The 25,025-nt window shown below is 43.2% G+C and overlaps 1 protein-coding gene across 1 annotated transcript in view; it reads left to right on the top strand.

The window, feature by feature from the left end:
• The window catches only part of gak (cyclin G associated kinase), a 50,548-nt gene extending 28,403 nt beyond the window's left edge, over positions 1–22,145 (top strand). Inside the window, exons 14-29 of the mRNA XM_061766858.1 lie at positions 1,785–1,907; positions 1,999–2,132; positions 2,204–2,398; positions 5,042–5,159; positions 5,465–5,544; positions 6,839–7,032; positions 7,101–7,268; positions 8,529–8,695; positions 10,444–10,645; positions 12,052–12,213; positions 12,284–12,421; positions 12,508–12,594; positions 14,802–15,080; positions 15,169–15,317; positions 18,285–18,461; positions 20,735–22,145. Of these exons, the coding sequence (XP_061622842.1) occupies positions 1,785–1,907; positions 1,999–2,132; positions 2,204–2,398; positions 5,042–5,159; positions 5,465–5,544; positions 6,839–7,032; positions 7,101–7,268; positions 8,529–8,695; positions 10,444–10,645; positions 12,052–12,213; positions 12,284–12,421; positions 12,508–12,594; positions 14,802–15,080; positions 15,169–15,317; positions 18,285–18,461; positions 20,735–20,836 (2,475 nt within the window). The 3' untranslated portion in view covers positions 20,837–22,145. The remainder of the gene's footprint in view (positions 1–1,784; positions 1,908–1,998; positions 2,133–2,203; positions 2,399–5,041; positions 5,160–5,464; positions 5,545–6,838; positions 7,033–7,100; positions 7,269–8,528; positions 8,696–10,443; positions 10,646–12,051; positions 12,214–12,283; positions 12,422–12,507; positions 12,595–14,801; positions 15,081–15,168; positions 15,318–18,284; positions 18,462–20,734) is intronic.
• The last annotated feature ends 2,880 nt before the right edge of the window (positions 22,146–25,025 follow it).

Here is a 25,025-nt window from a genome sequence, read left to right as displayed (position 1 = left end):
AATTGGTGACAAAGGGCAGCCTTGGCGGAGTCCAACCCTCACTGGAAACGAATCCAACCTACTGCCGGCAATGTGAACCAAACTCTGACACCGGTCGTACTAGGACCGAACAGCCCTTATCAGTGGTTTTGGTACCCCATGCTCCCGAAACACCCCCAACAGGACTCCCCGAGGGACACGGTCGAACGCCTTCTCCAAGTCCGAGATTCGACTTCCCGATGGACCCTCCTCTCTTGCCCCCCTGAATAGACCTTACCAGGGAGGCTGAAGAGTGTGATGCCCCTGTAGTTGTAACACACTCTCTGGTCCCCTTTCTTAAAAAGGGGGACCACCACCCCAGTCTGCCAATCCAGAGCCACTGTCCCTGATGTCCACGCGATGTTGCAGAGGCATGTCAACCAGGTCATCCCCACAACATCCAGAGCCTTTAGGAACTGCGGGCGGATCTCATCCACCCCCGGGGCCTTGCCACCGAGGAACTTTTTAACCACTTCAGTGACCTCAACCCCAGAGATAGGAGAGCCCGGCTCCGACACCCCAGGCTCTGGTTCCTCATGGGAAGGTGTGTCGGTGGAATTGAGGTGGTCTTCAAAGTATTCTCCTCACCTACTCACAATGTCTCGAGTCGAGGTCAGCAGTGCCCCATCCCCACCATACACAGTGTTGATGGTGCACTGCTTCCCCCTCCTGAGCCGCCGGATGGTAGACCAGAATTTCCTCAAAGCCATCAGGAAGTCTTTCTCCATTGCCTCACTGAACTCCTCCCATGCTCCAGTTTTTGCCTCAGCAACCACCAAAGCTGCATTCCGCTTGGTCAGCCGGTACCCATCAGCTCCCTCAGGAGTCCCAAAAGCCAAAAAGGCCTCCGAATCACACCCTTCCAGGTCTCACTGTCATTGCCCACGTGAGCATTGAAGTCCCCCAGCAGAACGATAGAGTCCCCATCGGGAGCGCTCACCATCACCTCCTCCAAGTACTCCAAAAAGGGTGGGTACTCTGAACTGCTGTTTGGTGCATACGCGCAAAAAACAGTCAGGACCCGTCCCCCCACCCGAAGGCGGAGGGAGGCTACCCTCTCGTCCACCGGGGTGAACCCCAATGTACAGGCGCCAAGCCGGGGGGCAATAGGTTTACCCACACCTGCTCGGCGCCTCTCATCGTGGGCAAATCCAGAGTAGAAGTGAGTCCAACCCCTCTTGATAGGACCAAGCCGTGTGTGGAGGCATGCCCGACTATATCTAGTCGGAACTTCTCAACCTTGCACACCAGCTCGGGCTCCTTCGTTGCCAGAGAGGTCACATTCCACATCCCAAGAGCAAGCTTCTGTAGCCGGGGATCGGATCTCCAAGGTCCGGGCCTTTGGCCAACTTCCAGCTCACATTGCATCCGACCCCTGTGGCTCCTCCCACAAGTGGTGAGCCCACGGGAAGGGGGACCCACGTTACCCTTTTGTGCTGTGCCTGGCTGCAGGCCCGGCACCCAGGCGCTCACCTTCAAGCCTCACCTCCAGGCCTGGCTCCAGAGGGGGCCCCCGGTGATCCGTGTCCGGGCGAGGGAAAACGAGAGCCAATATTTTTCATCATCATAAGGAGTCTCTTAGCCATACTTTGTCTGGTCCCTCACCTACCTGTTTACCATGGGTGACCCTGCCAGGGGCATAAAGGCCCAGACAACTTAGCTCCTAAGATCATTGGGACGCACAAACCCACACCATGATAAGATGATTGCTCAAGGAGGGGCACTGTGTTTGTGTGTTTTTTATTTGTGCATCTTTTCCCTCCTAGGTTTCTGAATGCAAATGGCAGGTGCGCCGTTCGCCTAACCTACGCAGTCTGTATAGCGTGTGCAAGAACATGCACCAGTGGCTCAAGCAGGACCAGAGGAACATCTGCGTGGTCCACTGCCTGGTAAGGAAGCAGAAGAGGATGACGACATCGACCACTATTCTGGTAATTTGTGTGTGTGCGTGTGGGTTAATGTTGTCTGTTTTTCCCGCAGGACGGCAGGGCAGCGTCTGCTGTGGCTGTTTGCTCCTTCCTATGCTTCTGTCGCCTCTTCACCACGGCCGAGGCGGCAGTCTACATGTTCTCCATGAAACGATGCCCGCCCGGCATAGCCCCCTCACACAAGAGGTGCCAACACCACCTCACATTTGTGTCCGTTTTAATCCACAATGCAATGACTGACATGTTTTTTTTTGTAGGTACATTGAGTACATGTGTGACATGATGGCAGAGGAGCCCATCATCCCGCACTGCAAGCCCATGGCGATCCGCGCTATCATAATGACACCCGTGCCACTCTTCAACAAACAGCGCAATGGTTGTCGGCCCTTCTGCGAGGTCTACGTTGGCGACGAGAGGGTCCTCACCACCTCGCAGGAGTATGACAGAATGAAGTATGATTTCTTTTTTTGCACTTCTGGCACCTTCCTCTCGGTTCAAATATGGAACTATATGAAACACACTTTAAACACATTGTAAATGTATTTGAGCGCGCACAAAAATTTGCAAGCATAAAATGTATAGAAAATAATCGAAAAAAAATATTTTTATATACTTTATACTTCCCACGTTATACTCACATGTAATCACATTGAAACTTATTTAAACATGCCTTTTTACTTATTATAAATGTATTTGAGCACACCCAAAAAATTACAAGCATAATATATATATAGAAAATATGTAATAATTATTGAATAACATTTGGTTTATAGTTTAAGGGTTAAAATACCCCTCCCACACACTATAATCCTATTGCGGTGCTGCCAGGTGTTGCGGAACGTCCGTATTTTGTTACGGAAATCACTGAGCGTGGACTCTTTATGGCCGTAACACTGAGGGTTCCGGATATTGGGGAGAAAAAAAAAATCCAGCTTCTGACATTACCGGCACGTCCACATTGAACAGCTGCTTGGTGCAAGCTATTTTATTATGCTCCCGGCTGCCAAGCCGCAGAACCGAAAGTTGTCTTTCCGTCCGGTTGGTGTCAATGCATTCTAAGTCACTGATCCTTGCCTCCATGGTAGCGAATAAACTGCTCCTCTTACCAAGCTTATTACAAAAGTGTCATGAAGGGAGGACCAGGAGAGGATAGGTGAAGACGATGTCAAAGCCATGCTAATTGCTAAGCAATCGTTACAAGCAGTCGCAAAATATTTAAATAAGTGATTTGGTGAAAGGCAGCACGGTGGACAACTGGTTAGCACATCCGCCTCACAATTCTGAGGACCGGGTTAAAATCTGGCCTCGCCTGTGTGGTTTGCATGTTCTCCCCATGCCTGCGTGGGTTTTCTCCGGGTACACCGGTTTCCTCCCACATCCCAAAAACGTGGTATGTATGGTAGGTTAGTTGAAGACTCTAAGTCTTCCGTAGGTATGAATGTGAGTGCGAATGGTTGTTTGTTTATATGTGCCCTGCCATTGGCTGGCAAACAGTTCAGAGTGTACCTCGCCTCCTGCCCGCAGTTAGCTGGGATAGGCTCCAGCATCCCCTAGTGAAGATAAGCGGTGTAAAAAAATGGATGGATGGATGATTTGGTGAAACACTACACTTGTCACATAGGTCTGGCTGGATCCACGTTTTCGCATTGTAACCAACTTTGAACAACAAAATAACACGCTAATTAATGCGTCTTTAGAGATATCAATATAAAATAATACACATCCACACAGGACGCCACCTCTGAACCAGAAATTAATTAGTAAGTCACTGCACACATCACTTCAGAACTTGGGCAGGTTAAAGGTATACTATTATTATGAATAAATATTTGTTATACAGTGGTGTGAATTTTTGTGGTGTGTTTGCAGTTTTTGAATGGTTTTTATTAAGGGAGAAAAAAAAAGCTACACGGCCCTGTATACCAATGTGTAAGAAAAGATAACTTTCATTAGTCCCACAATGGGGAAATTTGCATCGTTTCAGTAGCAATAGTAATGTATGTATATATTGGAAATATAAATATGTAATATAAATACCATGCACGATTTCTTCTTCTTACATATACTTCTTATACACATACAAGTATGTTGCACAAAATGGAAACCAAAACTTTTGTCCATAAATAAACTATCCAATTAACTAATTAATTAATTAACTAACCCTATTAGCAATGTTATTTGTTTGCAAAATAGAGTGCTGAGTTTTAAATTTGGCGTTTGAGAGCTGATTAATCTGTTCTAATAGACTTGCATTTTATTGTTACCAGGGTTGAGAACAGAATTGGCAAAGGTGTATTAATCCATAAACACAGATATTTTTGATGATGGAACGTCGAAATCTCAATTACCTTGATTCAGGTTACAACTGTATCCACCCTTATAAGGTTGATGTAATAAAAACATTAAAATGACAAGTATTGAAGCCATAATTTATTAACGATTATGACTGTCGCCTGGAAATGTTCTTGACCAAATTTTGAAAATATGGAAATTCAGAAAGATTTCGACAAATTGTTTTGGAAGTGCATTTTTATAGGTTGGCAGCTCTGATATTGAAATTTATTTTAACCCACTTTCAAAACCATATTTGAAACCTTAATCTTTCCTTGAAACCCTATTTTGGAAGCCTGACCTTTGCTTTATACTACTTATAATTTAAAAGAGTTAATCTTTGGCAGCTGTGATAGAAAGAAATTCCATCCATCCATCCATTTTCTGAGCCGCTTCTCCTCACTAGGGTCGCGGGCGTGCTGGAGCCTATCCCAGCTGTCATCGGGCAGGAGGCGGGGTACACCCTGAACTGGTTGCCAGCCAATCGCAGGGAACATAGAAACAAACAACCATTCGCACTCACAGTCATGCCTACGGGCAATTTAGAGTCTAGAAAGAAATTGTTGATGGGAATTGTTTGGTGCTGTGTGTTTTTCACAGTGTTCTGGAAGGGTTTGAGGAATGTTGCCATGTTGACGGAGGACATTCCAATCATTTACGAGATTAAACTGTGTTTTTTAAATGTAATTGTAAGGTGTGTAATATAATAGTAGTGGATACCTACTTTTGGCCCACTCTGTATATCGCTTGTGTTTTATTTGTAGGGATTTTAAAATGGAGGACGGAAGCGCAGAGATTCCCCTGAATGTGACCGTCCAAGGAGACGTGTTGGTGGTGATATACCATGCCAGGTCCACGCTGGGAGGACGTCTGCAGGCCAAGGTATAAATGAATACCCCTGCTCAGTATTTTTATGACATTGATGCGCATATTCTTACAAAAACTGCAGGAAGAATAGTTAATGTGTGGACAAGCATTGAGAATTAATGTCCCTTGAGATGCAGACTTCCTGTGTCTTTTCAGGTATAGGTTGTTGATGCTTTTTGTGCGACTACTCATGATACACATGCCGATCAAATTTCTTGTTACTTGGTGGAACTCCCTTCAGGGGGACTGAATTTCCCAATAATTCTATCTTCCTTGGTGGAGTCAATAATACATTAATTTCACTCCTTTTGCTCTTTCAGATGGCCTCCATGAAAATGTTTCAGATCCAGTTCCACACAGGTTTCGTCCCAAGAAATGCCACCACTGTGAAGTTTGCCAAGTAGGTATTAAATGCTGGAGAATGCTATTCCTCACTGCTTCGGAACACAAATCATTGGTAGCAAAATGCTATCAAACTTAGCATTGTATTTGCAATTTGATGAAACTCACTATGTAACATGACTCTGTAACATCCACACTGTGGGTCTTAAACTGCGAGCTTTATTTTGGGCTCAGCATAATTATTTGCAAATAAATCACTATGTCAGTTTATATATTAAAAAAATATTATATGAGGGCTCTACACTAACTTTTGCACTAGTAGCACTGGTTCTACCAGCTTTTACAGTTGCAGTTACAGTCGCACCACCACATGATTTGGTTGATTTGTGGCATTTTTGTTGGTTGGTTGAGGAGTTACAGCATGACAATGGCATACCATAGTTTCGTATGAAGTAAACATTGACAGTGACTCAAGATATGATATTTGCAAAATACAGTGGGGCAAAAACGTATTTAGTCAGCCAATAATTGTGCAAGTTCTCCCACTTAAAAATAGGAGAGAGGCTTGTAATTTTCATCATCACCTATGAGAGACAAAATGACGAAAAAACAAATCCAGAAAATCGCGCCTGATTTTTTAAGAATTTATTAGCAAATTATGGTGGAAATTAAGTATTTGGTCACCTACAAACAAGCGAGATTTCTGGCTCCCACAGACCTGTAACTTCTTCTTTAAGAGGTTCCTCTTTCCTCCACTCATTACCTGTATTAATGGCATCTGTTTGAACTCATTATCAGTATAAAAGACACCTGTCCACATCCTCAAACAGTCACACTCCAAACTCCACTATGGCCAAGACCAAAGAGCTGTCAAAGGACACCAGAAACCAAATTGTAGACCTGCACCAAGCTGGGAAGACTTAAGCGTGACAAGCTGAAATAAAGGTCGCATATTCGACCACTTTGGTCACAGTCTCGAGCCCTGCAAATATAGGAATCTGATTTGACATGCGGCCCTAAGACGCACAAAAATTAGCAGGCATGCACGCATGAAGCATATTCAATCTGCGTCCATAGATGCACAAAGGGATGAGACCAAATTATGTGCTGGTGTAAAAGTTATTGTAGAGGCCTGCCTGGGAATAAATCTTTATGATCGGCATATTGCAACTTTTTAATCCCGACAAAATAAGTATTTGTTTTTGTGAAGATTCCAACTTGAAAAACTTTATTCTCATAAAATCTATTCTTGTAACGGGGGGTGGGGGTGGCGTGGTCCTTGGGAAAGGGGACCCTGGACCCAAAAGGTTTAAGAACCACAGCTCTTATTACGATTGCGTTCCTTTTGGCAGGTACGACCTGGATGCCTGCGACATCCAGGAGAAATATCCAGACTTGTTCCAGGTCAACCTGGACATCGAAGTAGAGCCCCATGACCGACCAAATGCCAAGACCCCGCCATGGGAAGGCTTCCAAACCAAGGGCCTCAACCCCAAAATCCTCTTCTCATCTCGCGACGAGCAGCAGGAGATCCTCAGCAAGTTTGGTGGGTGGTATTATTAACATGTTTTGGGAGCAGTCTAGTATTTTTCATTCACATTTCATGATCTCCAGGTAAACCGGAACTGCCTCGTCAGCCAGGATCCTCAGCATTCTATGACTCCAGTTTACCGCCACAGCAGCCTGAGGAAAAGCCGGAAAACTCTACCGCCACGGAACAGGAATCTCCCATGAGCAGTGACACTAACACCAACAACTTCTTCCAGACGCTAGATTGGGAAGGTATGAGTTCATTGAACACGGTCTTTAGGGTTACAATGTTCTGTGATATTTGTTTGTTTTTTTTTTTAAGTTGGAAACTTTCCATGGCAGTTTATGTGAATAAAAGAGGATTTTACAAGATAAAAGTTAGGCTTTTAACTCATTCACTACTCCTCATATTGCCAGCCCTTTTAGAGCATTTTGACTGGTCTGTCACGACCCACCGAATATTCTGTTCTGTGACAGTATAAGCACTGAGGAAAGAGTAGGTTCTCTTCTTTCACCAGAAAAAAGTTTGTTCCTAGTATTTTCTCTTCTTCAGTAACCAGCAGAAGAACATGGGTTCGTTTCACCAAAAACACCGGTTTTGACCAAAAAGCCAATGAACTTTTTGTGAAAAGAAACATCACAAGCAGAATACTGACTTTGATCCTAATATATTTTGCTTTTGTGACACCTAAAACTATGAAATAACATCAAGAAAGGCTGAAAAAGGGATTTTGCTGGAAAAATCATTTATTTTCACATATATAAGAAACACGGCATGACTCACCGCATGGCTCAAGTTAAACGTCAGTGATTTTTTTACATAGCGTTCGTCATTCACTCCATGAACTGCGTCATTTTTTTACAGAATCACGCCACACACGTTCTACTATCTACCACAACACGTACTGTTTATACTGTCTACATACACTGCTCGAGAGTCCGGTGCCTAAACCTGTCCGACTTCCAACGTATTGGCATTTCTCTCTCTCCTAATTGACGGTTGATGAATATAAACGTCCACAGCGCTGAATGAGTTGATCGAGAACCTAAGTATAGGTGCGGTAAAATACATTTTAGCATAATTTTGGCTAAAACAACCAAATGTTACACAAGTACAGTAGAACCTTGAATTACAAGAAAAACATTTTAGTTTTTAAAGATCCAAGCAGGCCCTTGGTCAGTTTTTTGCTTCATGTTGCGAGCCAAAATATTAGGTACGGGCAAGCTTCAAACACGCTGGTGCTCAAGATAGGCGAAAACAAAATTTAGCAATTAAGGTACCATAATTCCCTCAGAAGTCAGCAAGCAGAGCTATTTATTTTGCATGGATGTCTGCTTATTCCCAGTTAACTCATAAATTTCCATAGAACGTTTCCAATTTGGAATATTTCAAACATTCCCCATTTTAAATCCCAATGGAAATTTACCCAAAACCGCTTTGGAATCCTAGTTGTCCTATCAGAAACCGAGTACATTGATTCTATGGACGCTCCTGTCTTTTTTTGTGTTAAGACGTCGGCGGGCCTCAGGATGCCTCGGGTATCCAAATGGGAGGCTCCGCGAATGACCAAGAAGACCTGAGCGACCACTCAGAAGAAGAGTCCTACTCGTACTCGGCCCCCAGCGGAGAACCTCTGTCGCGGGACACCAGTGAGCCGCTCTTTGAAGCCGACTTCCAGGTACACAAGTAATACCGTGTTGTTATCTAGGGAGAAACTAATGTAGCAGTTTACAGCTTCACACGCCACGCGGGCGTGCTGGAGCCGATCCCAGCTATCTTTTGGGTGAGAGGCGGGGTATACCCCGAACTCGTCGCCAGCCAATCCCATTTTGTTTGGCAATTTACAGAAAAATGCATCCAAACTAATCGGAAGAAGCTTCATCATGCAACAAGACAATGACCCAAAACACACTGCCAACACAACAAAGGACTTCATCAGTGGGAAAAGTGGAAGGTCTTAGGCTGGCCAAGTCAATCACAGGACCTTAACCCATTAGAGCATGCATTTTCCCTCCTGAAGGGAGAAACCCCCAGAAACAAACAAGAATTTAAAGAGGCTGCAATAAAGGCCTGCAAAAGCATTTCAAATGCAACAATCTCGTGAAGTCAATGGGTCGCAGGCTTGATGCAGTTATTGCAAGTAAGGGTTATGCCACCAAATAATAAATGTTATTCACTTTAAGTTACCGGTACTTTAATAATGTCTGTTCCAATACGTTTGCTTACTTGAAAAGTGGGTGGCTTCAAACAAAAGGTGCTCTGTCTTGAGTTGTTTTACACATCTAGATGTAAATACCATGAAATGAAAGCTGGGGTTCTGAACTTTTGTCTCATATTCTTCTTTTGATCTGAAACCCAAATGTCCTCAGTATACAACAAAAACAAAGGAATTGACCTTGGCGGTCCAATTCTTTGGAGGGGACTGTATAAACAAACAACCAGTCGCACTCAAATTCACACCTATTGGCAATTTAGAGTCTTCAATTAACCTACCATGCATGCATTTGGGATGTGGGAGGAAACCGGAAAAAACCCACGTTGGCACGGGGAGAATATTCAAACTCCACACAGGTGAGGCGGGATTTGAACCCAGGTCCTCAGAACTGTGAGGCAGATGTACTGACCAGTCGTCTACTGTGCTGCCCATCATATTGTCACACAATAAAATCAATACTAATGTAATAGAAACAGATAAATACCACTTTTTTTTCACAAATTAAACGTTTGTTGGCTAGCACAATAAACTGTCATAGCATATTTACGCAGTGCTCAGAGAAGAGCCATGTTTTTTCACAAACCCAGCTTGCGAGTTTTTTTAGATATGAGCCGTCGATTGGCTGAGTTTTTGCTTTGATTTGCGTGCCCAAACTGGAGAAATGAGTAGTGTATGGCGGCAGGAGGCTCCAATCACTTTACAACAAGCAGCAAACTATGAAACAAAGCGAATGATACGGAGAGACACAGATACTTCCTGCTCACAGCAGCAGCAAAGGCGCCAGGCGGGGGTAGCGCGAGTGTGGGAAGGGAGGGAGGGAGAGAGAGAAAGAGAGAGAGATGGCACATTCAAAGACCCTCAAATGAAACCTCGGTGTGTGTGTGTGTGTGTGTGAGACTTTTGGCTTGATTATACTTCATAAAACAATTTAATATCTTTAGATTCGCTTGCACTGCTGACACATGCACATCAAAATAAAAGACTTCATAAAAGCTGCAGGGGCCAGTCAGAGACTGTTGATGGGCCAGCTGTGGCCCACCGGCAGTATTTTGTCTAGGTATGCTGTAAGTCTGGAAGTTCATCCATGAGCTTTGGTGCTCCTTTGAGAACCACACCAAAATTGCTATGTGAAAATTGCTATGTCTAGTCAGCGGCTAGCATGAGAAGCTAATGTGGGAGTCTACATTTTCAATATACCTTTCTGCCCCAAGACTCCACCCCCCACCGAGGAGTTTCCCGCCAATGACACAGCCGACCTGTTAGGTTTGAACTCCGAACCCCAACTCCCTCCACCGACGTCCTCAGCTGGCATGAAGGCCTCCTCCAGCCACAGCGACCTGCTCAACGACCTGTTTGTGTCACCAGCTGGACACATGGCGGCCGAGGAGGACTTGTTCTTCGGCAGCTCCAAACGTAAGTATCCATTTCTTGACTTATTTTACTGAAGATTTAGGTTGAATTCTCAATCGTGCGACTTCAGTAACATTTGACTGCTGAATTAAGCTTTCGTGCGTATGATGATTTAAAGGCCCTTTTTATGTAACTTTAACTGTATATTTTTCCAGACACTTTTGGTTGAATTGTGAATTGTGCAACACCAGGGACATTTGACTTCTGAGTTGTTCTTGATGTAGGGGTGTCAATATCAAATCGATTTAGAATCGATTATTCTATATATATATATATATAATGTCGAGGCACGGTGGCCGACTGGTTAGCACATCTGCCTCACAGAGGACCTGGGTACAAATCCGGCCTTGGTTTTCTCCGGGTACTCTGGTTTCCTCCCACATCCCCAAAACATGTATGGTACCTAATTGAAGACTCTAACTTGCCCGTAGGTGTGAATGGGAGTGCGAATGGTTGTTTGTTTATATGTGCCCTGTGATTGGCTGGCGACCAGTTCAGGGTGTAACTCTCTTCTCGCCCAGAGCCAGCTGGGATAGGCTCCAGCTCGCCCATGACCCTAGTGAGGATAAAGTGGTACGGAAAATGGATGGATGGATATTTGGCCATACTTTTTTTTTTTAAGTACTAAAATGCTTTCCCTCATTCTCCCATTTATTATGGAAAAAAAATTATTCAAACTTACCTGGCCCTGTGTGGAAAACGTAATTACCCCCCTTGTTAAATAATCAATTAGTTGTTGCTAATCACAATTTTGGTTAATTTTCACTGATCACACCCAAGCCTGATTACTCCCAGACCTATTCAATCAAGGAATCGTTTAAACAGAATCTGTTCAGAATCTAGCTTAAAACATACGGTAGCATGCATGCACGCTAAAACAAGGTTTTTAAAAAGGCAGCGGGAGCAAAACTGAGTTCGGTTGTACTTTATTGAAGTATTTAACAATGTACTCACGTTATTCTTTGATCAATCCTCGTCCACAAATCCATCAAAGTCCTCATCTTCTGTATCCGAAATTAACAGCTGGGCAAGTTCTCCATCAAACACACCAGGTTCCCTCTCGTCATTGTCGGAGTCAGTCTCGTTGCCGTGCGGCTCCTCAGAAATTATGCCGGCATTTACGAAAGCTCGAACAATAATGCAAGCAGACACGTTTCCCCAAGCACCCACAATCCGTTCACAAATTGTGGCGTGCCGCATTATAAGGCGCCCGTCCATTTTGGAGAAAATTTAAGACTTTTTAAGTACGCCTTATGGTCGTGAAAATATGGTAATCTTTTGCTCACTAAGCTGAGGTCTCGTTCCATGCGACTTTCAAAGTGTACTTCACCTGGAAGTGTCAGTAAAATGGCCGATTTTAGATGATGTTTGACATAGATATACATGGCATCATGTTCTTTGTTCCGCAGCCACGAGCGACCCATTCGACCTGTTCGGGATGGGCTCCAGCTCCAGCGTGGGCTCGTCACGGCAGGCCTCTGGACCAGACCTGTTCGGGGACTTGATAGGTTCCGACAGTTCGGCACCGGCAAAAGCCGCTCCAACTTCCAATCCTAGCCTCTTTAACCTCAGTGAGTCCACCCTACATGTTGTACATTATTAGGCTGATGTCAACATATTCATATTTGTACTTCATATCAGATAAATTAGTGAACAATGCTCCCAAGATGACATCATCAGCCAGTCACCCAGACCTTCTGGGTGGATGGGACAGCTGGGCGGCGAGCACATCTGCGGGCATGAGCTCCACTGCCAGCAGGCCCACCTTCATCAGTACAGGTAACAATGGGATTATGTACTTAGATATGATAGATCATGGTTTTTTTTTTTTTGGGTCAACTGTTGTTGTATTTGTGTGCTCATAGCTTCTAGCATGTCGTCCATGTCCAAGGCCAAGTCTCAGACCTTCGATCCCTTCGCCGACTTGGGGAACCTGGGCTCCAATTTACCAAGTAAGTGTAAACATACCCCCTTAAATCTAATACTGAAGATAACATTGTCTCGAACTACGATGTCATACAATTCACTCCAATTACAATACGATTAACTTCAAATATATTACTACACGATTCACCATTACAATACAGTATGAGTCAGTCAATTAAGACAGGCTATGATGCACTTTAATTATGATTCAATTCACTCCAGTAACCATACGATTCATTACAATATAATATGATTGACATTAATTGGAGACTCTAAATTGCCCGTAGGCATGACTGTGAGTGCGAATGGTTGTTTGTTTCGATGTGCCCTGCGATTGGCTGGCAACCAGTTCAGGGTGTACCCCGCCTCCTGCCCGATGACAGCTGGGATAGGCTCCAGCACGCCCGCGACCCTAGTGAGGAGAAGCGGCTCAGAAAATGGATGACTCCAATTATGATACAAAATAATTCAACTTCATTTACGATACGATTCACACTAGTTATGATACAGTAAGATTCACTTCAATTAAAATCCGACATATGATTCACTCCAGTTATGATAGATTACGATACTCTCGAGTTACGACGCAGCACGATTCCAATTTCAATACAATACGATTCACTCCAGTTACAATGCAATGTGGTTCATTCCAATTACTGTACTGTTTTTTTTTCTTTCTTTTTTTTTTCTTTTAAACAAATATTGTGATTGTAATTTAGCATTCATTTTTTCAGGGGAAAGTTTATCTTCAGCATTATTCACTAAACACAAGAAATAAATTATTCTGTAGTATGACCAGTACACAACATTGGATACAGCCAACAAATTACTCTTTCCTGTAGGCCATGCCTAAATGTTATGATGATTTGATACAAATAACAAATCTTTATTTTACTACTGAATTGTAAAAAGAGAAACCTTCCATCACAGTAGAATATTGGCTTATTGATTTAATTTCATGCCCTGTTAAAATGTAATACTGTATAATGATGCTCTTGCCAGTAGCAGTTGCACTACTGTCAGTGTCAGCCGAGTATAGAGATAAAATGGAGAGTGACAAGAGTGATGCTTTTCATCACCAAGCTGTGAGTATAAAAGCGGGTGAAATGGTAAACTATATTAAATTAATTTACTTATTAATTACAATGAAAGTGTTGATGATTCACTTGTTTGATAATCTTCAAGAAGGATCTTAAGGACTTCATCTACCTCAAGAAATAGGACAATTTTCTCAAATTCAAACTTTTTAAGTTGAAGATAAACACTAATATTCAAAATCTTTGGTGGTAAATATTAGCCGGCTGGCTTTTGCTGCCAGATAATTATAACAGATTTCAAAAGCAGGACAAAGTGGTCTAAATTGCGTAAGGGAGGTGGGGGTGTGTGACTATGTTTGCATTTGGCCCTGAAATGACTTGCTACGGCACTGGTTCGAGTCAGCGCCGCAGCCGCTCAGCATGACAACCAAACTGTGATTAGTGGCTCATGCATTGATGAAGAAGGCAGCTAGCTACCTGAGAGAAGTAATGTAAAATGCAGGACATTCGAGACTTCAAACGTATGTCGCAGTATCATGCGTGCTTCAATTCGGAGACATCGGGTCTTCTCCAATGCGCCGCTCCCCACAGCTGGGAACGCCTGTGAGCCTGACTGCTTAGCCTGCAGGGGCTGGACAGCGGATTGAAGCATTTTATGAAGCGGGTGTAAAACTCTACCATTAATACCATTCACACACGGCAGAACCCTGAATTCAACCCAATTAGAATATGATTTGTGATTCTTTCCAATTACAATATAATACGATTCACTACAATTTTAAGATTCACTGCAATTCTAATTCCAGTTATGATACAATTCAATGTAATTCACTGCAATTACAACACTAAAAAATGTATTCCGGTTATAGTACAATACAACTCACTGCAATTACAAAATGATTCACTTTAGTCATGATGATTCATGATTCACCCATTACGGTACAGTAAGATTCACTCCAATTAACATTAAATACAATAATTCCTGATTCTATATAATTCATTCCAATTTCTACGAAATACGATTCACTCCAATTTTTAAGATGTGCAATTCAATCCAAATACAATGCGATTTACTTCTATTAAAATGCTAAAACTGAATATTAATCTGAATATGACAAACTGTTACAACATAGGTGCACTTTTGATGTGAATACACACTAAAATGAAATTAAAGTGCTCAAACCTGTTTGTTCCAGGTTGTACTAACAGTAACTTCTCCGGGCCTACCAAAGCACCACCGTCGTCGTCGTCTTCCTCTTCGTCTTCGACAAACCCTCAAAGTTCCTCATCCTGGCAGCCTGGCAGAGCCCCCCAGGGCCACAACAAGTCCTGGAAGTCCGGATCCGGGTCTGCACCCAAAGCATCGGCAGCCTCCCAGCCCGCTGGCCCGCAGGTCACCAAGCCCAACTACAACCTTAACTTTCCGAGCGTTATCGGAGGTCGTGAGGAGAGAGGCATTCGGGCTCCAGGATTCGGTAATTCCCTGCCGTCACATCCTTCGTTTGTGCCATGAGTGTCGTCTGAAAATGTTTCTTTCCTGTGCCGTGTGTTGTCGTGACACAGGCCCCAAGCCCAAAGTCAAGGAGGACGACTTTGGGGACCTGCTGTCCACTCAGGGCTTTTCATCCAAGACAGATAGAAAAGGGCCCAGGACCATTGCAGAAATGAGAAGGCAGGAGATCACAAAAGAAATGGATCCCCTTAAACTGCAGGTATGTGACCTAATTGGCAAACTGCGGTGCGGTAGCGCTCTCGTGGGGGCGCGCAAGGTTACCTTCACTGCAGTGGACGATTGTATTCATCGTCCGCAATCCAACCGTTTACTTCCCCGAATGTATATATTCGTCAGGTTTGTTTTTCAGTGAGTAGGCATGAATGAGGGTCTCACTCATCTCACTGGTTGTGAAATTCAGGTTTGTAAACCACTGTAATGACCAACAGATCCCTGTAGATGGCAGCGTTGCATCGCTTTGGTTTTGAGGTCAGCACCGCGTTTGATTTGAAGATACAAATTAGGCGATGAATCTCGACTTGTCATGTCAATTATGAGGGAGATAAATGCCAACATGTTGGAAGTTGGACAAGTTTAGGCACCCCACCCTTGAACAGTGTGCATATATGTATGGCATAAACAGATTACCGTATTTTCACGATCATAATGCGCACTTAAAAATCTTAAATTTTCTCCAAAATGGACGGGCGCCTTATAATGCGGCGCGCTTTATGTGTGCACCGAGTTCCAAAATCTGTAAATGTTGTGTGACTTTGATGAGCGCTCCGCTTGACTGACTGACGGAGCATTTCCTGCCGACACGCTCCATATATAGAGGAAAGGCGGACGTGACTGAGGACAGCATGCGGACGTTAAAGGGGGAAGGCTGCGTGTGATAGAGGACACTAAAGGCACGCCCCCAGTAGGTATATAGTGCTGGTATGTGCTTTGTGCAAAACAACATTGGTTTGGCTAAGGACTCCCTAAAATGGCACCTACGAAGAGACACGCATACAAAGCACAGTTTAAACTGCAAGCTATCAGTTACGCGGCGGAACCTGGGAATCGAGGAGCCGGGAGAGAGAACAAAGAATCCATGGTTCGCAAGTGGAAGAAGCAGGAAAACGAGCTTCGCCAAGTCAAGAAGACAAAGCTGAGTTTCCGCGGAAACAAGGCGAGGTTTCCCGAGTTGGAAGAACAACTCGAGCAATGGATTAATGATCAAAGAACAGCCGGGAGAAGCGTCTCTATAGTCACCATTCGACTGAGTGCAATAACTCGGAGCTGGCCTTCATTCCGGGAGGCTTGACGAAGGAACTCCAACCGCTGGACATCGGTGTAAACGGGGCGTTCAAAGTGAAGTTGCGAGCGGCATGGGAGCGATGGATGGCAGATGGCGAACACAGCCTTACTAAGACTAGGAGGCAGCGCCAGGCGAGTTACGCCACAATTTGTGAAAGGATTGTGGATGCTTGGGCTAATGCGTCTGCTTGCACTGTTGTTCGAGCTTTTGTAAAAGCCGGCATCATTTCTGAGGAGCCGCACGGCAACGAGACTGACTCTGACAATGACGAGAGGGAACCCGGCGTGTTTAATGGCGAACTTGCCCAGCTGTTCTTTCTGAACTTTATGGATTTGTGGATGAGGATTGATAAAAAAAAAATAATGTGAGTACATTGTTAAATACTTCAATAAAGTACAACCAAACTCAGTTTTGCTCCCGCTGCCTTTTTAAAAACATTCTTTTAGTGTGCATGCATGCTACTGTATGTTTTAAGCTAGTGTATGTTTTGCCATTCCTGCGCTCAATAATACGGTGCGCCTTATGTATGTGTTAAATACAGAAATAGACCACGTAACTGAGGCTGCACCTTTTAATACGGTGCACCTTATGGACGCGAAAATCCGGTATGTAACGTGGTAGGTAGTAGAAAGTGTGTGTCATGAGAAAAGATGACAATTCATGAAGTGAATGGCCAACTCGTTAAAAAAAAAAAAAAAAACTGACATTCAACTCGACATGCGGTGAGTCAGCGTCGCTCATGGTGCATTTCTTAGTTGTATATTTGTAAATAAATGTTCTTTCTCAGTCTTGTTTTTTTGTTTTATAGTTTGTGTCACAAAAAGTGTGTTTTTTTCCCCCTTCTTTTTATTCCGAAAGTAGTGTTTTTTTTTTTTTTTTGATGAAACCAACCCATGTTCTACTTTTTGGTTTTTTTTTTTGTTTCTGAGCTTTTAGTGCCATGAGGCACATGAGGCCGCAATTGCGGGTTCTGTAATCTGTAGTTTTTACGGGAGCAGTTGATTGGCCTACTGCCCAACCCCCGCAACTGGTTTTCCTAAGGTGGTCTCCCATTAAGTACTAGCCAGGACCGACCCTGCTTAGCTTCTGGAGATGGGGCATTCTCAGGGCAGTTCCCGGGTGCCGTGTTCTACTGCTGATTATTAAATAAAGCTAGAAACAAAGTTTTTTTTCTGATCAAAGAAGAGAGTCTACTATTTCTTTTGGTAAATTCAGTGCTTATCTTGTTACATAACACAATATTCTGTGGGTCTTGAAAGATCGGTCAAAATGCTGTAAAATGGCAGGCAATATGGGTAATTCTGCTTTGAAAACAGCTGGCAGTGAATGTTTTTAATTTCCGTAATTTCTCGTGTATAATGCGCATTTTTTACCCAAACATTTTTTCAAAAGTCAATAGTGCGCATTATACATACGTATAGGAGAAATGAAAAAGACTTTCACATTTTATAAATGTATGCTGCCATCTAGAGGTTATGAAAAAGCTGTACACTTTCATTCCACTATGCCACCCCCCCCCCAAGAGGTTATGAATAAGTTGTACGCATTATACATAGGTTGAATGGTCAACTTTGGGGGTGCGCATTATACATGGGTGCACATTATACACGAGAAATTACGGTACTTCAAATTTTAAGAAATATTCCATTTTGTGATGGTGAGCTTGTATTTATTTTTTATGAACACTGTAAAAAAAAAAAACACCTCACCAAGGGTGTGCAATACAGTTTTTCTCAGGATATGAAAACTTCAGATTTGTTAAATGTTGCATTAGTTATGAATTTAAATATTAGTAGCTTGCTATTCTGAGTTTGTAGTTCTTTTTGGGTCTACTTTGCAGAGGCCACGTGCATTCAGGTGACATTTTGTCCTCCCTCCCGTTAGATCTTGGACTGGATTGAGGGCAAGGAGAGGAACATTCGTGCGCTGCTGTCTACGCTGCACACAGTGCTATGGGAGGGCGAGACCCGCTGGAGGCCGGTGGGCATGGCCGACCTGGTGACACCCGACCAGGTGAAGAAGTTCTACAGGAAGGCCGTCCTGGTGGTGCATCCAGATAAGGTGCGCTTGGGACATACTCCATATAGTGCTGCTAGACATTATATAGTGGTACCTTGATTTACGAGTGCCCCAACTTAACCAGCTTTTCAAGTTACAAGAGGTCACTTTTTTTTCTTCGTGTTGCAAACCATACTTGGAGTTACGAGCAAGCGTCAGCTATGTGAAAAAAATTGGAACAACTAAGGGACTAATTCCCTTGGATGTGGGCAGAGAGAGCCACAGTTATCGATGCACTTTCAGCCGACTATCGAACAGGCCAAACAGTCCAAAACAAATACAAAATGAAACCACCTGCAAGGAGTATGGAGAAGACGCTAACAACACAGTGCTATTTTTTTCTTAAAAACGTGACAAGACAATTTTTTCTAGGGCATGCTTGAATAGATTAATTGCATTTGAATTAATTTCAATGGGAAAAGCTTCCTACGCCCGAACAATGCCGCTCCAAATGCAAGAGGGAGACCATTTGGTTAACTTCATGCTATTCTCTCACTAATTGAATGGTCTCCCTTTGGCATTTGGAGTCACGTTGTTGGGGGCTAGCAATATAGCATAACATGACCCTAACTTCATGCTCTCGTTCCTTATTCATTGGCTTCATAGCTGGGGTGCAGTCAGTGAGCGACAAGCATGGAGCTAGGGCTCTAAAGCAACATAGCGGGAGAGCATTCATAACCTAATGTTATGCTATAGAGCTAATCCCATGCAGTTGGCTAGCTAGTGTAGCATAAGGCTGACCGCAGACTAGGGCTGCAGGATATTTTGTTTGAGCATCATCATCGCGATGTTCATTGTACACTCGTCACATTGCAGGGTCTGCTGCGACGTTGCTGTTCTGTAATATACAGTGATTCAACTGTAATATTAAAAGTGACCAGCAGAGGGACTTGTTTGGCCATGCTAATAGAAAGGATTCTATTTCAGTCTTCAGAATGAAATTACCGTAGGCAGGCATGCGGCAGCTGTGTGAGTGTGAGGTGCGTTTAGGGACACTGCATAAATAAGAGTGAATGTTCTTTTGTAATACAGTACCTAATTGTAAAAAATGGAGTCGTTGGAAAATTATTTGTATCAGAATTCTTTAGCTAAAACACTGTACGATCACACTATGGAATTTATTTTGTTTTGTAATATAAGAGTCGATAAATTATTTTGTTGATTTCGTCAGCCAGAGCTGCAAGGAATGCAAAGTCATCAATGTCCTTTCACCATCATTCCTGCTTAGCCCAAGCATCCACAATCCATTCACATGTGGTGGGGTAACTCGCCCGGCGTTGCCTCGCAGTCTTAGTTGCACTTGGTTTTTCACAGCAGCTGTGAGATGGGCGCGCATGGAGTCACAGATCAACAAGGACGGTGACGCATGGAAAAAAACATCCGGTCTCTTTACGTACACCTCACTCAGCCACTCTCTCATTTTCTCCTTGCCCATCCAGCCCTTTTGATTGGCCTTAACGATTACTTTGGCTGGAAACTTTTCTTTAGGCAGCGTCTTCCTCTTAAAAATCACTACAGGTGGCAGTTTCTGTCCATTACCATGGCAACCAAGCACAACAGTAAAAGCCAACTCCTTGTGCCCTGTTGTGCGTATCGCTACCGTGGTGGTCCCCTTCTTCTCTACAGTGTGATTCACCGGGATGTCGAAAGTGAGCGGCACCTCGTCCATGTTGGTGATATGGTTGGGCTGGACGTGTTTGTCTGCAATCTTTTTACTGCAGTAGGAGCGGAAGATGGCCAGCTTTTCCTTGTAATCCGCCGTAAATTGCTGCGCCACGGTAGTCCTTGCCTGGCTGGATAGATGGCGCCGTTTCATAAAACGAAAGCACCAAGACGGACCTCCTTGAAAATGTTCGATTTTCATTTCTTCTGCAAGCGTTATTGCCCTCGGTCGAATGGTGACTGTAGAGACGCTTCTCCCGGCTGTTCTTTGCTCATTAATCCACCCAATACGGGTACAGGTCTCAAAGGGGTGTATTGAGTTCAGACTGAAAACTATTTTCTGTCCGGTAAGTCGGAGTCAGTTAAATCAAGGTTCTACTGTAGTCTAAACAGACTGAATAATGCAATTGCAATTGTTAGCATTGTATGCTAGGTTTCTCTTCAGAGGTTCCACTGTACATAAAATTGTCAGCAGCACCTAACAACTATATTTAATAAAAAAAATAGAGCAGCCATGATGTTGGTAAACATCTTTTTAAGATGGCGACCACTCATCCAGTCATGTTTTTGTCTCGTCCCTCTCCCTTTTCTCCGCTCTACGGCATCCCCTGCAGGCGACTGGCAAACCTTACGAGGACTACGCTAAGATGATCTTCATGGAGTTGAATGACGCCTGGTCAGAGTTTGAGAACCAGGGATCCAAAGCTCTCTTTTAGTAGAAAAAAAAATGACACCCACACAAAAAAGAAGCCGGTCCGAACCAGGACTGGATTTGAAAAAATATCGAGCCCCCCTGGGGCCTGATTGGACAGGACTGAACCCACATTGGGCCTTCCTTTTTGAGAGGGTAGTTGCACAGCCTCTGGGAGGTGTCCTCTCTTTCACTTTCTCTCCACATCCTTACTACACCTTTAAGGAAAAAAAATCCCTCTTCACTACCTTTCTACTTGCTGCAGAAATCCAAGGAGTGACAATCAGAGAGAGAACGAGGAATTCCAGAATGCTGATGAACCGTCACAGATTTTACAAACAAAAAAATGCTACATGCTAAAATGCTAACAGCTGATGTATTGGTGCCTGTCAGTATTGCGGACAAGCGTACAAAATGGCTGCCAAACACTAAACGTAATGCTTCTGCCATTACAATTGTTGCCACATTTGCACTCATACATATCCTAGTTAGCCTAGTGCTAATTTCTGACAACAAAGCAACACCCACATAAACAAAAGTGCTCTTTTTTTTGTTTTGTTTTTTTGTTTTTTGTTTTTTTGAAAGCCGTCCACTCGTGCTATGCTTCGTTGCTAACCACTAACAATTAGGCTCTTAAAGATAGTGCGTTGAATATTCAGTTAGCGCCATGCTGCACTTCAGCTATTTACTAGCTTATGCGGTTAGCATCGGTTGCTAACATCTGAGCTGATGATTTTGATTGACATCCATCAACCGGAACAGGGTGAGTGATTGATCAGGTTTACATATTTTTGGGGGGTCCATTGTGTGTGTAATTATTGTAAATACAAAACATCAAGTGACTTTGTGAAGATTATATTTGAGTGGCAGGTCTTTGTACGTGTGTGATTTTTAAGAATGACATCACACGCTGTTGTTAATTGACTTCATTGTTTTAGTTCACATTTTTACCTCATGGACCAATCTGATCACTTTTCTTATTTATTATTATTATTGTTATTATTAGTTGTTGTTTTTGACATTTTGTTCATACCTGATAAGAATTGGGAGAAAGCATTGGTCAGTTTTTCATATATTAGAGAGTGAGTGGGACCTCTTTGATTTCATTCCAAAGTTTAATAAGAATTTGCTTTTTACAAATATATCCTATTTTGTTGTTTTACAGCTTTGTCTTTTTTTACTTGCTTTTTTGTTGCCAGTTTTTGATTTGACAATATGATCATAAGTATAAGGACAGACAATATCAATACAGTTTTACTGTACCAGACAAATTATGGCATAACTCATAAACACGAATGTAGAAAAAAAGGTGATTAAAAGTTATGAGGGAAATACTTGTATGTCTTTTTTTGACTGACTGTTTTTTTCATAGGTATAAATGTTACTTTTCAGCCACATTTTACGACACAAACCCGTACTCCAATACACTTAAATGTCAGATTTCAAAGATTTAAGAATCCCTTTACAAACCATAACTTTTATTTTAAGGTGACCGTATAGCAGTCATACAGCAGCTTAATTTAAAAATATAACTCAACATGAGGCGTCTGCGTTTTTAATCTAGCCTCTCCCAGTATTTGGCTATCGTCAGCTATTTTCAGCTGTGACATTAATGGCACACACTCGGTTAATTCGGCGTTAGCACACGCAGACATCGTTGTCTGGTTTATTGCCGCATATTTTGTTATTTCACGATGTTTTATAGTGTGGCAGTTGGTTGTACTGATGCAGCGGCAGTGATAAGAGCTGCTTCAGCTTTCCAAGCAATAAAATAGCAAGACTAGACCAGTGAATCGTTGAAAGTCACTCGGCGTGTGGGAGCTGCACCTCTGTGGCTGCTGCCGAGTAAGTATTAGTAACTTTGGAACCGGTGTGTTTCCGGAAGCATTTAGCAGAATGTATTGTATACACGGGCATAGGTTGAGCCAGGCTGAAAACAGCTGCAGTGACGATTTGCCCTTAGATGTTGCCAACCTGGAAACATCGGCTGCCATGGTAATGGGAACGCGGCATGTACAGGACGCATTGCTGTATGCAATGAGAACTAGAAATTTGTTAAAGGTGCAATATTTTACCAAATCAACTGTTTCTGGTATTTGGGAGTTATTTTGGCTCTATGGTGCGTCAGTAAACGTGAAATATGAATTAAAATGTCCACGCATTCCTAGGTTTCACGTTTTCTGCCGAGAGGGCTAAAATCAGGTCATTCAAATTTTTCGAGCTTATCTACGTCACTAGCGAAGATCTCCGCCTAACTCTCTGCACACGTGTGCTCTCACAAGTGGGTCTTCTACACAGAGGAAACCAATCCGAGGATAGGGGGTGGTTTTCCACAAATATGGACAAAGCGGGTACAAAACTGGGTCAGACAGAAGTAGCTGTCGGAGGAGCCTTTTCTGGACACGCATATGACAAAACCAAGGTGGTTTTTTGTTTGTTTGTTTTTTTAAAGAAGAAATTGACACTTTTATTCTAAGTCCATGTTAGAGAGTCACTCTATGGAGGTCTAAATAGCAAAGATATGCAACCTTTAAAGCTGTTTGCACTTTAAGCCAAATCGGCGCATTGTTTTGCTGACTACTCATGACTCATGTTGCTTTTACTACCAACATCTTGCTGGAGCAAATATACAATACAATATACAGGACTTGATGCACAGACATGTTGGAACTGGAAGGGCCCATCAACAAACTTCCCACAAAGTTGGAAGGGTCCAAAATCTCTTGGTATGCTGAAGCATTCAGAGTTCCTTTCACTGGAGCACAGGGGCTAATATTTTGGACATAACCATATAAACACTTTTAGATGAATTAGAGCGGAGACTGAGAACCAGGCCTTCTAGTCCAACATCAGTATGTAACCTCACAAATATGCTCCAGGAAAAATGGTAATAAATTCCCATAAACTCACACCTAAACCTTGTTAAAAGCCTTCCCACAAGAGTTTAAGATGTTAAAGATACAAAGGGTTGACAGGTGTCATATTAAACCCAGTGGATTAAAAATGGGATATCACTTAAATTCATGAGTCAAGGCAGGTAAGTGAATACATTTTGGCAGTATAGTTGTGCGTGTATATAGATAAATACACTGAACAAAAATATAAATGCAACACTTTTTTTTTTGCTCCCATTTTTTGTGAGCTGGACTCCAGGATCTAAAACCTTTCCCACATACACAAAAAGCCATTTCCCTCAAATATTGTTCACAAATCTGTGTGAATGAACACTTCTCCTTTGTCGAGAAAATCCATCCCACCACACAGGTGTGGCATATCAAGATGCTGATTGGACAGCATGATTATTGCACAGGTGTGCCATAGGCTTGCCACAATAAAAGGCCACTCTGAAATGTGCAGTTTTATCACACAGCACAATCCTACAGTTGTCGCAAGTTCTGAGGGAACGTGCAATTGATATGCTGACTGCAGGAATGTCCACCAGAGCGGTTGCCCGTGAATTGAATGTTCATTTCTCTACCAGAAGCTGTCTCCAAAGGTGTTTCAGACAATTTGGCAGTACATCCAACCGGCCTCACAATCGCAGACCACGTGTAACCACACCTGCTCAGGACCTCCGCATCCAGCATGTTCACCTCCAAGATTGTCTGAGACCAGCCACCCGGACAGCTGCTGCAACAATCTGTTTGCATAACCATAGAATTTCTGCACAAAATGTCAGAACCCGCTCATCTGCATGTTCGTCTTCTTTATCGGGGTCTCGACCTGACTGGAGTTCGTCGTCGTAATCGACTTCAGTGGGCGAATGCTCACATTCGATGGCGTCTGGCATGTTGGATAGGTGTTCTCTTCATGGATGCATCCCGGTTTTCACTGTTCAGGGCAGATGGCAGACAAGTGTGGGTGAGCGGTTTGCTGATGTCAACCTTGTGGATCGAGTGGCCCATGGTGGCGGTGGGGCTATGGTATGGGCAGGCGTATGTTATGGGCAGTGAATGTTGTTAAAAGAAAAGGTGATGTAACAGTGGTAAACATGACCCTGTCCCAGCTTTTTTGGAACGTGTTGCAGCCATAAAATCCCAAGTTAATGATTATTTCCTAAAAACAATCAAGTTTATCAGTTTGAAGATTAAATATCTTGTCTTTGTTGTGTATTCAATTAACTATAGGTCGAACATGATTTACAAATCATTGTATTCTGTTTCTATGTTTAACACAACGTCCCAACTTCATTGGAATTGGGGTTGTATGTATAT

Source organism: Phyllopteryx taeniolatus, chromosome 3 (genome assembly GCF_024500385.1).
Source record: "Phyllopteryx taeniolatus isolate TA_2022b chromosome 3, UOR_Ptae_1.2, whole genome shotgun sequence".
Classification (NCBI taxonomy): domain Eukaryota; kingdom Metazoa; phylum Chordata; class Actinopteri; order Syngnathiformes; family Syngnathidae; genus Phyllopteryx; species Phyllopteryx taeniolatus.
The sequence above is the reverse complement of the archived record's forward strand: the minus strand, read 5'-3'. Positions and strand labels throughout refer to the sequence as shown.